The sequence below is a fragment of the Leiobunum rupestre genome, chromosome 7, assembly GCF_980474605.1.
Source record: "Leiobunum rupestre chromosome 7, qqLeiRupe1.1.hap1, whole genome shotgun sequence".
NCBI lineage: Eukaryota > Metazoa > Arthropoda > Arachnida > Opiliones > Sclerosomatidae > Leiobunum > Leiobunum rupestre.
Window position 1 is genome coordinate 26225431 of NC_143390.1, and position 15180 is coordinate 26240610.

General features: G+C 34.0%; 3 protein-coding genes across 3 annotated transcripts; 2 read left to right on the top strand and 1 right to left on the bottom strand.

Annotated features, from left to right (window-relative positions):
• Positions 1-5188: 5188 nt before the first annotated feature.
• LOC149935429 (MFS-type transporter SLC18B1-like) lies at positions 5189-8746 on the top strand. Its single transcript, XM_090181298.1, has 13 exons — positions 5189-5993; positions 6068-6301; positions 6366-6461; positions 6533-6605; positions 6691-6836; positions 6915-6983; positions 7045-7132; positions 7205-7449; positions 7522-7613; positions 7679-7774; positions 7835-7909; positions 7971-8064; positions 8133-8746. The coding sequence occupies exons 2-13, from the start codon at positions 6086-6088 to the stop codon at positions 8232-8234; spliced, it is 1392 nt and encodes a 463-aa protein (XP_090037424.1). The 5' UTR covers positions 5189-5993; positions 6068-6085; the 3' UTR covers positions 8235-8746.
• A 112-nt stretch (positions 8747-8858) lies between these two features.
• rt (Protein O-mannosyltransferase rt) lies at positions 8859-13434 on the top strand. Its single transcript, XM_090181093.1, has 20 exons — positions 8859-9594; positions 9657-9805; positions 9880-9983; positions 10063-10113; positions 10176-10322; positions 10396-10504; positions 10572-10637; positions 10700-10793; positions 10954-11109; positions 11180-11341; positions 11406-11464; positions 11531-11623; positions 11698-11794; positions 11869-11961; positions 12022-12136; positions 12201-12301; positions 12373-12489; positions 12571-12697; positions 12760-12934; positions 12996-13434. The coding sequence occupies exons 1-20, from the start codon at positions 9268-9270 to the stop codon at positions 13180-13182; spliced, it is 2529 nt and encodes an 842-aa protein (XP_090037219.1). The 5' UTR covers positions 8859-9267; the 3' UTR covers positions 13183-13434.
• A 37-nt stretch (positions 13435-13471) lies between these two features.
• LOC149935431 (uncharacterized) lies at positions 13472-14836 on the bottom strand. Its single transcript, XM_090181094.1, has 2 exons — positions 14618-14836; positions 13472-14557 (listed from the first exon to the last, which is right to left on the bottom strand). Exons 1-2 carry the CDS (start codon positions 14703-14705, stop codon positions 13665-13667), a joined length of 981 nt encoding a protein of 326 aa, XP_090037220.1. The 5' UTR covers positions 14706-14836; the 3' UTR covers positions 13472-13664.
• Between the last annotated feature and the right edge of the window lie 344 nt (positions 14837-15180).

A 15180-nucleotide genomic window follows, 5' to 3' on the forward strand; every position in this document is an offset into this window, starting at 1 on the left:
GGCGACGAAGGAAGTTTATCTGACAATAGCCACACATAAATGAAAATAAATGATGGCTTTGAAATCAGCCATCTGAGAAATGGAGTCTGGAGACGAAGATGATGTTGATGAGGGAAATATCCTTCTGAAGACGAGTAAAGTCGCAACAGCGACCGTAATAGTGTTGTGCCGAACACGGCAAATGTGTCTAAAGTCAAAATTGACGAATGATAAGGCTCTCGAAATTTTAAGCGCTGTACTAGAGATGGAGTTATCTATTCTATATTTCTCAATGTTTGTCTTTTTGTATCATTGTATGTATGTACGTATGTATGTCCGTCCCATTAATAACTTTCAAACGACGATAGGTAGGATAGCCACGTGCTCGGCTATCTTTTTCTAGCTCAACGTCACTATTGTGACCTCGCTTGAGAAGCGCTTGCGAATCACTTTCCCAGAAACAACAGACTTTTCTACAAAGGTTATGGATTGACAAAGGTTATGGATTTACAACGGTATCTTTGGAAAAAGGTATTTATTTATTAAGGGATTTAATTATTAAAGTTTAGGCAGATAAGTGTAAAGTTAGTTGTGAAATTGTCAAGTTAGTTGTGAAATAGGCAGATAATTGTAAAGTTAATTGTGAAATAGGCAGAAAGGAAACAACAGACGTTTTTACAAAGGTAATGGATTTTTATGAATTCTTTACAATAAAACACATTTTTTATTCTTTATAGTAAAACCCATTTTTTATTCTTTACAGTAAAACACATTTTTTATTCTTTATAGTAAAACATTTTTTATTCTTTACAATAAAACACATTCTTTATTCTTTATAGTAAAACACATTTTTATTCTTTACAGTAAAACACATTTTTTTATTCTTTACAGTAAAACACATTTTTATTCTTTAAGTAAAACACATTTTTTATTCTTTACAGTAAAACACATTTTTTATTCTTTACAGTAAAACACATTTTTATTCTTTACATAAAACACATTTTTTATTCTTTACAGTAAAACACATTTTTTATTCTTTACATAAAACACATTTTTATTCTTTATAGTAAAACACATTTTTTATTCTTTACATAAAACACATTTTTTATTCTTTATAGTAAAACACATTTTTTATTCTTTACAGTAAAACACATTTTTATTCTTTACATAAAACACATTTTTATTATTTACAGTAAAACACATTTTTATTCTTTACATAAAACACATTTTTTATTATTTACATAAAACACATTTTTATTCTTTACAGTAAAACACATTTTTATTCTTTACATAAAACACATTTTTTATTCTTTACAGTAAAACACATTTTTTATTCTTTACAGTAAAACACATTTTTTATTCTTTACAGTAAAACACATTTTTTATTCTTTATGTACAGTAAAACACACCAAATTTCCAATTTGTCACTTTAAGGGGAGACTTTAAGCTTTAGTATACTTGTTTTATTCCTCCAAGCTTTAATAGTATGACCGTATTGGCGATGAATCCATTTTATGGCGAATTTATATTCGAGGAAAATACAGGGTGTTTGAAAAGGTTATGCAAACATTTTAAGTAGTTGTAAGGGGTGAGTTGAGAAGTATGCTTGTTTTTTTATCATTTTCCAACGATGAGATAAAAGAGCGCCAGAGAGCTTCAAAGTGTGGCCTACTAGCCCCTGGAAGTAGGCTGCAACAAGCGCTTTAAAATTTTATTAGCCGAGCTAGATCTATGCGAAGCTGTAGCAGACAACAGAAGAAATGACCGTGTTACGTCACACACTTTAACCGGAAGAGAGTAGGTCTAATCTACTTGAAGTCGGAAATGCTACCAACTTTCCCTTCCTCTCTCTAATTGGTATATTCTCATTCGATCGAAATCCCATTCGACCGAATTCAATATGTTTCCGAAATAAAGCCCAAAATACGGATTCGGTTCATTGGGACCTTTTGTTTTGTTTTTTACTTCTGCCCCGAGATATAGCAGGGTACGCAAAAAACGTTATACCTAAACAAAATTGCTACAGATGTACTAACGGTAAGGTTAGGTTAGGTTAGGTTAGGTTAGGTTAGGTTAGGTTAGGTTAGGTTAGTCTCTCACTTCCCTAGGGTGGCGCGCTTTTATAAATATATTTATGCTTTGAACTTTTTATTTATATCAAGAATACAATAATTCGAACAATTTCATTTTTTAATGTGAAATTTGATGTACTATAAAAAATAATATAAACGTGCAAAATTGGGCTGTAAACCGCACAATTGGGGTAATTTCGATCGATTGGGACTCAATGTTAAATCGTTTTCGAACGAATGGGACCAAAGCCTCTAATTTCAATGCAATGTTGGCCCATCCTTGGACTAATTAAAGGCCCATCCCCAACTCAATGTCCGAGGTTTCGTGCGCGCTCGTAATAATACTTAAAGTTATGACCAGTTCCATGTTGTGACGTAGTAAGTACATAATTCATTCTAACAAGTAGGCCACGTTGGGCTACGTTCATGGAAGCTCAACGGTCTCAACGTTGACAACTTTTTTCACTGAACGGTTTTTTTAATTTCCGGTTTTGACGTCACGTTGGCAACGTTAGCTCAACAAACTCAACGATTGAAAGAGCAGGTTTCTTCGTTGTTAAACGGAATCGTGACGTCAGAGCACACGGGAAGGCTAGCTGCGGACGACTCAGCAGACGATATTTAAAAAAAATTACAACAGCAAAAGTCTCAACGGAATTAACGCAAACGTAAGACCGTTAAGCTTCACCAAAGATAATATAACGACGTACCCTAGATTCGAAATCAAGCTCCTTGCACGTAAACGCAGGCTCTTACTGAGTTCCCGGCGGAAGTCGGAAAAATTTGCCTCCATGGAGCTGGCAGGGCTACCGACACCTAGTTAAAATTATTTACGGTTTTCAAGATACCAGATATTTTTGCGTTATATTGTTTTAAAACAATAATGGATCATTTTTTTCATTTGAAAGGTTTTACATGCCATGGCATTAGAATTTAAAATAAAATAAAATAACGTAATAAAAAGACTAGTTCTTTAGTTCTTTAGTTCTTTTATTGCTCAACAAGAGGTCTAAGACCCATCACGTTAAGACAGTGGACAATACAAATTATACATATACAGAGAAAAAATATATACAGTTTGTATGTACAGGAAAACAGTACAATGTGAGGGAGATACAATAGAAATAAAACAAAATAAAGGAGTTATATATTACATTATTACATGTAAACGAGTTAAATATGAAGTTCTAGGAACTCAGTTAGCTCCTTGCGGAACTATTTGGGGTTGGGAATGGACTTTAGGAAGTCCGGGAGAGAGTTCCAGTCACGGATCGAAGAGGGGAGGAAGGAGTGCCTGCGGACGGAGAGTCGAAAGCCAGGAAGAATGAGAGCCGCAGATTTCATTCCACGCGGAGCGCGACGCCAAGACGAGATGGCGGACGTAAGCGGGGCCAGGGCTCCGTTGGAGCGGTGAATAACACTGTTTACTATTGCGAGGCGTTTGACGCGGCGACGGTCCGAGAGGGAATCCCATTTAAAGTTTCGCCCCTTTTCGTCCCATTTCAAGCCTCTGCTTGAAAAGGGACCACGGTCCGAAAGCTCGCTCATGTAAATAAATATGTAAATTTTAGCCATGAAGTATCTAGTCTTTTTATTACGTAATTTTATTTTATTTTAAATAATGGATCATGCCTGTAGCTCTAAAGATGTTTCTAAACGAAAGAAAACTAAAGGTGAGTAATATAATCTTGGGTTATCTATTGAAATTCCTTATTTCTCACCCTTCTATGGAGCCCGACTTCCTCACGAGAAAACGCGCTATCGAGAAACGCCGTGATTTCGAATCTAGGGTACGTAGTTATATTATCTTTGGCTTCACTGAACGTAGCTTAAAGATGTGAAAAACACAAACCCTAAAGTGCCGTCACTGCGCATAGCGATTCGCAATGGCTCGCAACCTTCAAAATTTCCACTGTAACCATATTTAATATGTTTGTCATATGGCGCGGATAGCCCGATTCCACCCTTATGGCCCGGCCGCAGCCTTCTAGCAGAGAGTGTAAAGATTATGAGAGGCGTCTCTCTTTCAAAAAAGCGTACTAACTTTTTTTTCCCAATAATGTCCACTACTACCGTAAGAGCGATGGCGCCACTAGTGGCGCCGTTCTCACAGCGCGTGCGTTTCGATGTTAGGTTTAAAAGAGACGCAAAAACTTTCCAGATTTTTAATGCTAGTTTTACAAGGTTTTTAAATAATTTAGTATTTCTGAGGTATATTGTTCCGTTTTAAATTGTAAAATATCGAAAACAAGAAATCCTTGTTTATATTTTTTTAAGTTTCCAAAGGAAAAAGACTGGTAAATTCGCATTTTCATTAGATAGGCTTATTGGCATATTAACTTAATATAAATTTTAGTTCTATTTTGTGGCTGAAAAATGTAAATAATGATGGGCTTACAAATAAAACTACGGAATATTTACACGTTAACCATAGAATTTGCGCGAATCATTTCATTGATGCCAGTTTCATGAATATTAGAACTAAAAATAGGCTCACACCATCCGCTGTGCCAACAATTTTCAGTTTTAAGGACTCTTCACCATTGGAAATTTCAGAAAATGGTAATTTCAATTCAAGCCTTGCTACTCCTCTGGGAAGATCTAAAGGATAATTTTGGTTTTAAGTTTTTATTAACGGACAGGATTAGCCAAGCTTTTGTAGATAATTTTCTTGGATCTATAAGACAGAAAGGAGGCAACCGTGATCATCCGAATCCACAACAATTTCGAGCTGCATACCGGGCTACCTCTGTGAATAATCTCTTGAAACCACCGGATTCTAATTGCATTGATGATTTTAAACATTGACACTTTTAAAACTGCAGCTCCAGGACCGGATGAAGATTTCTCCAATTTTGAAAATCTTGTAGTCTCGCAAAGCCAGGGGCAATGTTCCGATGAAGACTTAGAATTTTGTAATTCTATTCCAATGAATTTCCTTGGTTAATCAAACAAATTAATTCTTTTAGTATCAAAATATTATAAATAGTCCGCTTTCTTGTACTTACGTTTCTTTATTTTTCATGGAATTGAATTTTATTAATTTTAAATTAAAATTAGCATAATTCAACTATGTTTAACAGTCATGACTGATGAAAAATACTTTCCGGATCATCACCGGATGTTTACAAAATTAAAAAAAATTCCAGTAGCGACATCGTGTGTCGGATAGTATCGTAACCTCTCCTATGGGCGCGCGCTCTCAAAATCTTGTACGAAATTTTAACGTTACGGGAATAGGAAGAGACGCCTCTCATAATCTTTACACTCTCTGCTTCTAGCTTGCCCGTTTCCTTTTTGATTGGCGAAAAGCTCAGTGGTTCCAGTCTCATTTCTATTTCTATGGTTAGAGCCACACGCCGGGAGTAGTGGCTCACTCCTGTAATCCCAAGCGTCTGGGAGGCAGAGTTTGTGGAAGGCCGTGTGAGAACGTTCAACAATCCCCCAACGGGTGGTCAGGTCCCCACCCCTGTCCCCAAGTATCCCCTCGTTGGCGTGGCCGTTACACATATCTCACCCTGATTAATCAGTTATTGTGTGTGTGCTGGTGACTCAGGCCTAGGGTCGACACCGATGTGTGTGAGTCCCAATAAACAAAAAAACAAAAAAGGTTAGAACCACACCTGGAAGCTCCAGTTTCTCTTCCTCATCTATATTTTCTTTGGTTTTAAACGTCTTAGTGGCGCCGGTTTGATTTGACACAGGGAATGCGTTAAGAAGAGTCTTTAATTCTTTATATGTCATATTATATTTATTAGTTAAAAGAGTTTTATTTTTAACGAATAATCGTGCACTTTGAAAAAACGGGTTTCAAATTTTCAATTAGCTTTTTAAAAAATAATAAAATCTGTAACCATAACCTTTACATAACATAGTGTAATTGGGAAGCTTTGGTACTTGGATAGAACCAAAATCCCAGCCTGTGTCAAAGGTCACTTACTGGTAAGACCATTTTTTGTTTTTAATGAAAAACCATTAGGCATTTAATATATATATTATTTATAATTATACTATAGTATTTAATTTCATCAGTAATGAATGAGTGTGATAAAACAATTGAAAATAGTATGGATAATGGGCATGATGAAACAGTGCCTGAATCTGAAACTTTATCAGCTACTGGTTCCCCAAAAATTAATTCTATTGAAATGACGAAATTTAGACGATATTCAATTATGACAATACTGTGGCTGGGACAGTTCCTAATTTTTGTGTCAATATGTAGCCTTGCCCCTTTTTTTCCAAAAGAAGTGAGTTGGTTGTACATAAACATTGTTGTTCTGAAGTGGTTTCCTATGTATTTTTATATTTAAGGCAGAATCAAAAAATGCAACTGCTACAGAATATGGAATGATTATTGGCTCATTCCAAATGGCTACATTAATCCACTGTCCAGTATTTGTTAAATTAGTATGTGAATTTCAGCTTGCTGCTATTCTATCTGCATAATCTGCTTCGTTTCTTGATTTGATTTCTTTAAGGTTGCGAATCATGATGAAAAGATTTTAATTATTGTCGGCCTAGCAGTTTCTGCCATTGCGACAATTTCATTTGGGAAAGTGATAGTTTAGAATTCATTAGTTTTTTTTATTTAAATGTGGCACAGGGTAATGGCGATACCTCTATATTACTTTTAATAGTTTTATCAATCATCTTGATTATGTTGAGTTCGTAGTTACAGCATTTGTCTTGCGTATTACTAATGGAATTGGTGCAGCTTCATTCCAAGTTATCAGTTACATAACAGTAGCTGGTATTTTTCCAGACAATATAGCTTCAGCGTTTGTATGTATTTGCATTTGTTTTATAATCCTGCTTACATTTAATTTTTTCCATAAATACAAAAGAATTGTCCATTACTAGGGATCCATGGAAACGGCAGTAGGTTTGGGTTATATCGTGGGACCTGCCCTTGGTGGTTTTCTTTACGAGGTCTGTCAAGATCTTTTGAATAAATTAAACTTATGTAAAAATAGCAATCTTCATTATGCAGTTGGGTGGCTTTGCAATTCCATTTGTTGTAATTGGTGGAATAATCCTTTTGCTATCTTTCATCTCAATTTTCGCCATTCCAAAGCGTGGTTTGATAAATAATTTTGATGATATTTGATTTAAGATATTGCCCTTAATCAACCTATTTGTTTTATCCAAAGAACCCGATGGTTCATCCATGTCATTAAAGAGCATGATGAAATTTACTTTAAACTTTGGAGTTGCATTGAGTATTCTAGCCATTTTAACTAACGAATTCAACACTGGATATCTATCATGTACTCTGGAACCTTTTCTTCGTTCCAATTTTGCACTCCGACCAATATTTATTGGTCTATGTTTTATGGCTGAAGGTGGCACATATGCTATTTCAACCCCTGTTTGGGGTTACCTTACTGATAAGGGAGTAAGAGTATTAAATTTTATACTTGAAAATTTACATATTTGATTTATAACCTTTTTTTTGTTGCGTTTTAAGGTTGGAACTGCTATTTCGTGTTTAGTTGGTTGTATTATTTGTTTTGTTGGTTGTGTATTTCTGGGGCCCCTTCCTTTCTTTCCATTTGAACCGTAAGCGTACAAAATATGTATTTGTCGGTTCAATTTAAATTGATTAAATATATGTACTTTTTAAGGAAACTATGGTTGGTCATATTGTCTTTGATTCTGTGTGGGCTTGGAATTGCTGCCAAAATGGTGTGCGCATTTACTGGCATGCTACACTGTGCACAGTAAGTAATCTATCTCATTCTAGTTCTGTAGCAGTGTTGTAATATTTCTTTTATTCCCAGAAAAAATGGCTATGCTTTAGACAAAAATACCTATGCCTTAACATCAGCTATTTTTAACAGCGCTTGCGCGTTGGGGTAAAATGTTTTAATAATCTACTAATAATGCTGAATTATATTGTTGAAATTAATATTTTAGAGCCTCTGTTGGACCATTTATCGGAGGAGCTTTTCTAGATCATTTTGATTTCAGGATTGGATCGTATCTCTTAGCAGCTATGGAACTTTCTTTAGTAAATATTTTAAAATACTCTCTTATGATATTTTTCCAAACCCTAATTTGAAATAACTGTGGTTTTAGGCTGCTCTCTATGTGATAGAGCTAACCCGCTCTAAAACCCGTCCTTCAATCAGATCATTGAGTAAAGATGGAGTTGATTCTGAAGAAATGGTAGCTTTGTGATGACGAAGCTGCTATTATTGAATTTACAAATATTTATTTAGCTGAGAATATTATATCCGCCCATTTTATTTTTATTTAACTGGGAAGCAGTTTAGTAATTCATTATACTATTTTTTTTTTAATCCTTGCCATATTACGGACACTGTCTCATTCAAATGACAATTTGTCATTGATTTTATCTTATACCAAATGTTTATAGGGCTTCATATTTCCTATGGACTTCTGTTGTATACCTGATATTTTACCATATCGTTAGATTTCTAACATTTAACATTATAAGACTTCATATTTGACCATATGGTAATTATCTACAAAAACAATTTTTTTAAACTACTAATTCATGTTGAAAGTACCTGCTACCTTTACAAAGTTTTTGAAACTGCCGCCTTTTACAGGAAGAATATAAATTAAGGTATTGATATTATTTTATGCGTGTTACTTACATATTGTTATAATTCTAAATGTATATTCTTATTATGTTTCACCTATTAGTTTATTAAATTTTTACATATATGAAAAATATAAAATTTTAACTTCTTAAAGGTGGAGTTAAAAACCTTCACTGGTCTGGTACACATAGGAAGGGGGGGGATACAAGAAGGGGAGGTATGAATGTAATTATTCCGGTTTTTACGCCCAGCACACACAGGCCGCTGACGTTTCTCTTAACCTAAGGACGTTGTCCATCCAATAGTTTCATCTGTCACAATGTTTCTAGAGGTGGTTTCATTGATGAGTATCTTATCTAAGTTTATTGACCCTTATGTTTAATTATAACATATGTAAATCTTAGAGATAAAATTTCTTAACTAAGCTATCAAGCTGAAGTAATTTATCTTAAACAAGATTTTTAGTATAAAAGTTTACTAGAATCTTCAGAAGAGTACTTTCCTTGCGAGATATTTAGGCTCATTCCACTTTTTGATCCTAACCTAGGAGTACCATTACCGGCATGAACGGTATCATTAGTGGCCATAAATGCGTAACTGCTGTCAAATAGGTTTTATTTATCAAATATTTTTGAGGCCCCAGAATGAAAATTCCATCTAATGCCAAAGAAACTGTAGACAAACCCAAAGCTCAGAAAACCCCTAAAAAAGAAGATAGCAAAAATGATAAAAAGCATGCAAATGGTGATACATTGGTAGAGGAAAAGAAAACTAAAGACAAAAGTGCTAAGAAACCTCCAGACCCTGTGATTTCCCAAGAGTCTCGTGAAAATACTTCGACTCAAAATGACACAACTATCAAAAACACTAACAGTGCCAATCCTAATCTTCAAAAAGATAAATATAAAATTAAAGGAAATACAGATGGTGGTAGCGATACCATTAATAAAAAAACAAGTACTTTCCAAAATGTAAGTTTTAACTGACAGTATGCAAATTACCATCCCAAGTATGTAACTTTGTTTAAAAATAGTCCTTGGAAAATGAAAAACACGAATCAATCTTATGTACCGAAAGTCAACCTTGGTCCTTTCAAATTGAAATTGATTTCACTGCTGTGTCATTATTCTTTATTGCGCTCTTTACCAGGCTGTGGAGAATAGATGAACCAAAGAGTATTGTGTATGGTTTAATTCAAAAATTTTGATTTCCTTTTCGTTGGTATATGAAATGTTAATCATTTGTCAATCTAAAAGATTTGACGAGCTTCATTATGGAAAATTTGCAAGCCTCTATATGAAAAGGACATTCTTTTTTGATTCTCACCCACCTCTTGGAAAGCAACTAATTGCCCTTGCTGGTATTTTAGAATTTCAATAATGATTAAATGCAACATAAAATATTGGTTTTTTTTTTTTCTAATTGAATATCTATTGTAGGGTATTTGTCGGATTACGATGGAAATACTCAATTTGATAGGATTGGCGGCAGTAAGATTGCCCTTTCCATTATTTTATACCAGAGTTATTTTTTAAATCTTTGTATTGGTTAGGTTATGGCCCTAATGTCCCAATTAGGGCTTTAAGATCTGTTCCAGCTCTGTTTGGAAGTCTCTTAGTTCCAATTGTTTTTCATTTACTTGTTGAATTGGGATTAACTCATCGCACTGCAGCCATAGCTGGCATTTTAATTATTATTGGCTAGTATCTTTGCGTATTTATTTTAAATCACCGAGGCTTCGTGTTTATTTTATTGTACCATTGGATCTGTAGATAATGCTTTATTAACCCAGTCGAGATTTATTCTAATGGAGAGTATGCTTTTATTTTTCTCTACAACTTCCTTATGGATGCTTCTCAAATTTCGCAAAAAGAGTAATAGGTAGCTATAGTTATTTTGACATGTATGAAAGGTTTCAATTTAATTTATATTTTTATATATATTGCAGGCCATTTTCTGGAGAGTGGTGGGCCTTCCTATGTCTCACTGCTTTGTCCTTTGCTTGTGCCATATGGTACTATTTTTTTTTTAAATTTCCTATATGTCAGCCAGTCACTATTTTTTTACATTATTTAGTGTGAAATATGTGGGCTTTTTCACTGCATTACTAGTATTATTTATTATTGCGGTTGACTTTTGGAAAATGATTGGCGATAAAAGTATTACAACAGTGAGTGTCACGTAATAACTCCTTAAATCCAGTCCCAAAGCAATTTTGTTGCTTATGTTCAACAGGGTGTAAGGACTCCCTGTGTTCAACAATTGCTTTTGGATGACTATCTTTATCCACACATTCTATTTTACTAAAATTAATTCATTTTGTTCTATAGAAGCAGTTGTGGGCCCATTTTGGTGCCAGAGTGGGTGTCTTATGTCTGATTCCAATGTTGGTCTATTTTACTACTTTTTATATTCATTTGTCAATTCTGACTAAAGCTGGTCCTCATGATAATGTGATGACGAGTGCCTTTCAGGCTAGCTTAGAAGTAAAAATAGCTAATTAAAAATTTCAATTTGACTTTTAATATTTAAAACCTATTATCCAATGTGGAATAGGGCGGCTTGGCTTCTATAACAAAAGGACAGCCATTAGAAATAGTTCATGGATCTCAAATTACATTGCGACACACTCACGGTCGAGCTTGTTGGCTTCATTCTCATCCCCACGTATACCCGATTAAATATCCCGATAAGAGAGGAAGTTCTCATCAACAACAGGTTGAAAAATTATTGAAATTAGTGGAAAAGAGCTGCAGAAATTAATTGTAATTACTGTTCTTAGGTTACTTGTTATAGTTTTAAAGATGTTAATAATTGGTGGATTATAAAAAGGCCGGAAAAGTAAATATCATAAAAACTATACATTAAATCAGTTCAATTAAAGTAATGTATTGGTGTTTGAAATAGAAATGATCTAGTTGTATCGGAACCTATTGATCGTATAAAGCATGGTGATGTAATTCAATTAATACACGGCATCACAAGTAGAGCGTTGAATAGGTTTGTGTCTTGTTTCATTGAGGTGGAGTATTTTAATAGTCATTTATAATTATGAAATTTCCAACTGGGCACAGTCACGATGTAGCTGCACCATCTTCCCCTCAACACCAAGAAGTATCGTGCTATATTGATTATAACATATCTTTTCCTGCACAAAATCTGTGGCGTGTGGTTAGTTTTAGTGCTAAGATCTACAATATATAAAAAAAAAAACAGTCAACTTTAAAGGGTTATAATTTTGACAGGAAATTTTGAATAAGGATACGGAAGGGGAAATCTGGCATACTATACATTCTCATGTTAGGCTCGTTCATGCAAATTCATCTCAAGCTTTGAAGGTATAATGCTTTACTGAATTTAGTGGGTAAAAGTGTTAATATCCTTCTTTCATGGTACAGTTTAGTGGCAAACAGTTACCAGAATGGGGTTTTAATCAGCACGAAGTTGTAACTGATCGGGTAATTAGTCAAGATGACACTGTTTGGAATGTTGAAGAGCACCGACACACTAAAAGTATTTCCATTACTCATAATGCTCTATGCGAGGCTTTTTGTTAAATGTAGCTAATGTTTTAAAGATGCTGACCAAAAAGAGAGAGAGAGAGAAATGGGCATGGCAGAATTTGTACCCTTGCAACCAACCCAGTTATCATTCATGGAGAAATTTTGGGAACTACAAGTACTAATCAAACACTAATAATTATTAACTATGTACCGTAATAATATTTTATTCTAATTCTGTGGTTGAAGTATAAAATGTTGACCGTTAACCAAGAAAATGTTCAGAATCATATGTATAGTTCCGATCCTTTGGAATGGTTTTTGATGAACAGGGGGATTGCTTATTGGATCAGCCCAAATAGTAATGTAAGGTTCAAACATTTGTTATTTTTCAATAAATTAATTTTGAAATCTAATCTGTTCCAAAAAAACATTTTTTATTTCAAGGCTCAAATTCATTTATTGGGAAATATTGTGGTGTGGCAAACAGCAGCTGCTAGTCTGTTCCTTTACTTGGCATTGTTGGCATTCTATTTGGCCAGAAGGCAACGATTCTGTTATGACATTCCATTGCGTAGGTCTTTGGTATAAAATTGTACATGAAAATTATTCAAGTGCGTGTCTTTTTTCACATAGCTGTATGGGAACAATTTTGTTCAGTTGGTCTCGTCTTTTTTGCTGGCTATATCCTTCATTTGATACCATTTTTGGTAGCCGATAGAACATTATTTTTGCACCATTACTTACCAGCTTACATTTATAAAGTATTTCTGCTGACTGCTGTTCTACAGCATCTTGATTTTCTCTCTTGGTGAGACTTTAAATTATTTGTATAATACATCAATATATTAATTTTTTTTTTATGGTTACAGCCATTTATGTCGGTCATTCATCCTGAAAACTGCCTATAGTCTATCCCTAATTTTATGGCTCTCTTGCGCCATCTACGTTTTTGTGAAATTTAGCGTTCTAAGTTACGGAACTACACATTTATCAGCCCAAGATATTCAAGATCTTAGATGGAAACCTACATGGGACTTGATTATACATAGACCCTAAAAATTACTTATTAGAGATATAAAATACCTAAAATCATGTGATGGAATTAACTGTATAATTATTTTTACTCATTTACATAAATTTACATATATATTATACAAGACGGAATATATTATATTGATGTATTTTTAAAATGACTGTTAACTCTTTATTTAAAATGAGATTTAGATCAAAAAGGGTTTCTTTAAATTATGGTTTTTGTTATTTAAGAGGGATTTGAAGGTTTCTGTTAGATGTTTTAAAAAAATAATGGTATTATTTCCCAAATAAATATATATATTTTTTATAATGATTTATTTTTCTTACATTTTATACATTCACTTTATTTTTATTTAAGTTTAAAACAATTTATAAATTCAAGCATGCAATTTTAAAAACATTAAATCAACTGGAACTAAAGCAAATTATTTGCTACTATTTTCCATCTTTTAATGCATTTTGTAACTGGTAGATTAAAAGTTTTAAACTAGATCTTATTAACATTAAAGAGCTGCAATAGAAGTGAATAATCTGCTATACATCGCATCTCTGTGATCGCTGTGATATTTTTCCCAAGCAATGTCAAAAAGATTTTCTGCCAAACGACGATATTCTTTCAAATCTTCCTCTCTCATGTTATCATTTGTGGTAGCTGTACACAAGTAAACTACCCTTTTAAATGGAGCATTTTCATGATCAAAGTAAGGGTGTAACGTAGATACAACATCCCATGGTGCTTTATCCACATTTTTTATTGCTAAGAAACTATATTGCTCATTCTCAAAGGCACTATCAATTTTCAAACTTATGTCCAGTTTCAAGCGGTCAGAACTAGATTTATCAACCAGCTCAAAGTCTAAGAACTGTTTTTCATCATTTATTTCTTCACCAAATGTTATTGATAATCCAGCCATCAAGTTGTGTAACACTCTGTCAGTGTAAAGTTTATTCCCTTTGGTTCCTAAAAGAAGGACAGTTGCTGGACTTCTCGGGTCATTGTGATCTAGCGTTGACAAAATTGTGTAATTTATCATGAAAATGGAAGTAGGTGTAATTTCAGGAAATTGCACTTTTAGATTTTGCATTGCCTTGATAAATAAGTCACTGCTTGTGGGGTAAAGCAATTCTTCTTTCTTGTTGTTATTAAGTTGAAAATAGATAACTATGCCTGCGGCTATCAGAATTACTACTACTGGTATTCCAATCCACACTACTACGTTTTTGTTCCCAGGTTTAGATTGCTTTACTTTCTCTTCCAATTTACGTTTTTTTAACTCCTCTAGTTCCATGGCAATTTTCCTAGCATTATCAATTTTAGTTTGGTTTGATAATGAGGATTTTTTAATTTGATGAGCTTCCTCCCCATCATTCTTGAGACCAATAGTTCCATTGTCATCTGCAAGTGAGTTATTAACATTAGCTGAATTTCTCTTAATTCGTTTTTCTTCCAATTTACGGTTTTGGTTCTCCTCCAGATCCCTTTCAACTAGCTTGGCATAATCCATATTAACGCCTTTAAGACTACTTCGGGTGTAATTTGCCATTGACTGGGTTTATGGAATTTAAGATATACCTGTTATATCGTTTAATAGTTTTACTTTCTAATTCGCAATAAAACTAAAACTATCAGTCAAATCAGCCTCTCTGACTTTAAGCGGTGAACGATAATAAAAAGACATCTTGAAAAGCGCCATCTAAGCTGGCTTAGGGATTAATTTTATTTTATAAAATTACGCTTTTACGCGTGTCACTACATCCAGAGAGTGTAAAGTCGCTTCGCTACAGAGAGGCGCCTCTTCCTATCCCCGTAATGTTAAAATTTGGCTGTGGCTATTGACACACAAAGTGTGTGGCAATAGCTCAGTAACTATTGACACACACTCGAAGTGTGGCAATAGCGGAATGACTATTGACACACACTTGAGGTGTGGCAATAGTCTCTTAGCTATTGATACACTTTTTGCGTCAATAATAGTAACTTGACTACTACGACATTGTGTGTCATTAGGGAAGAAACTA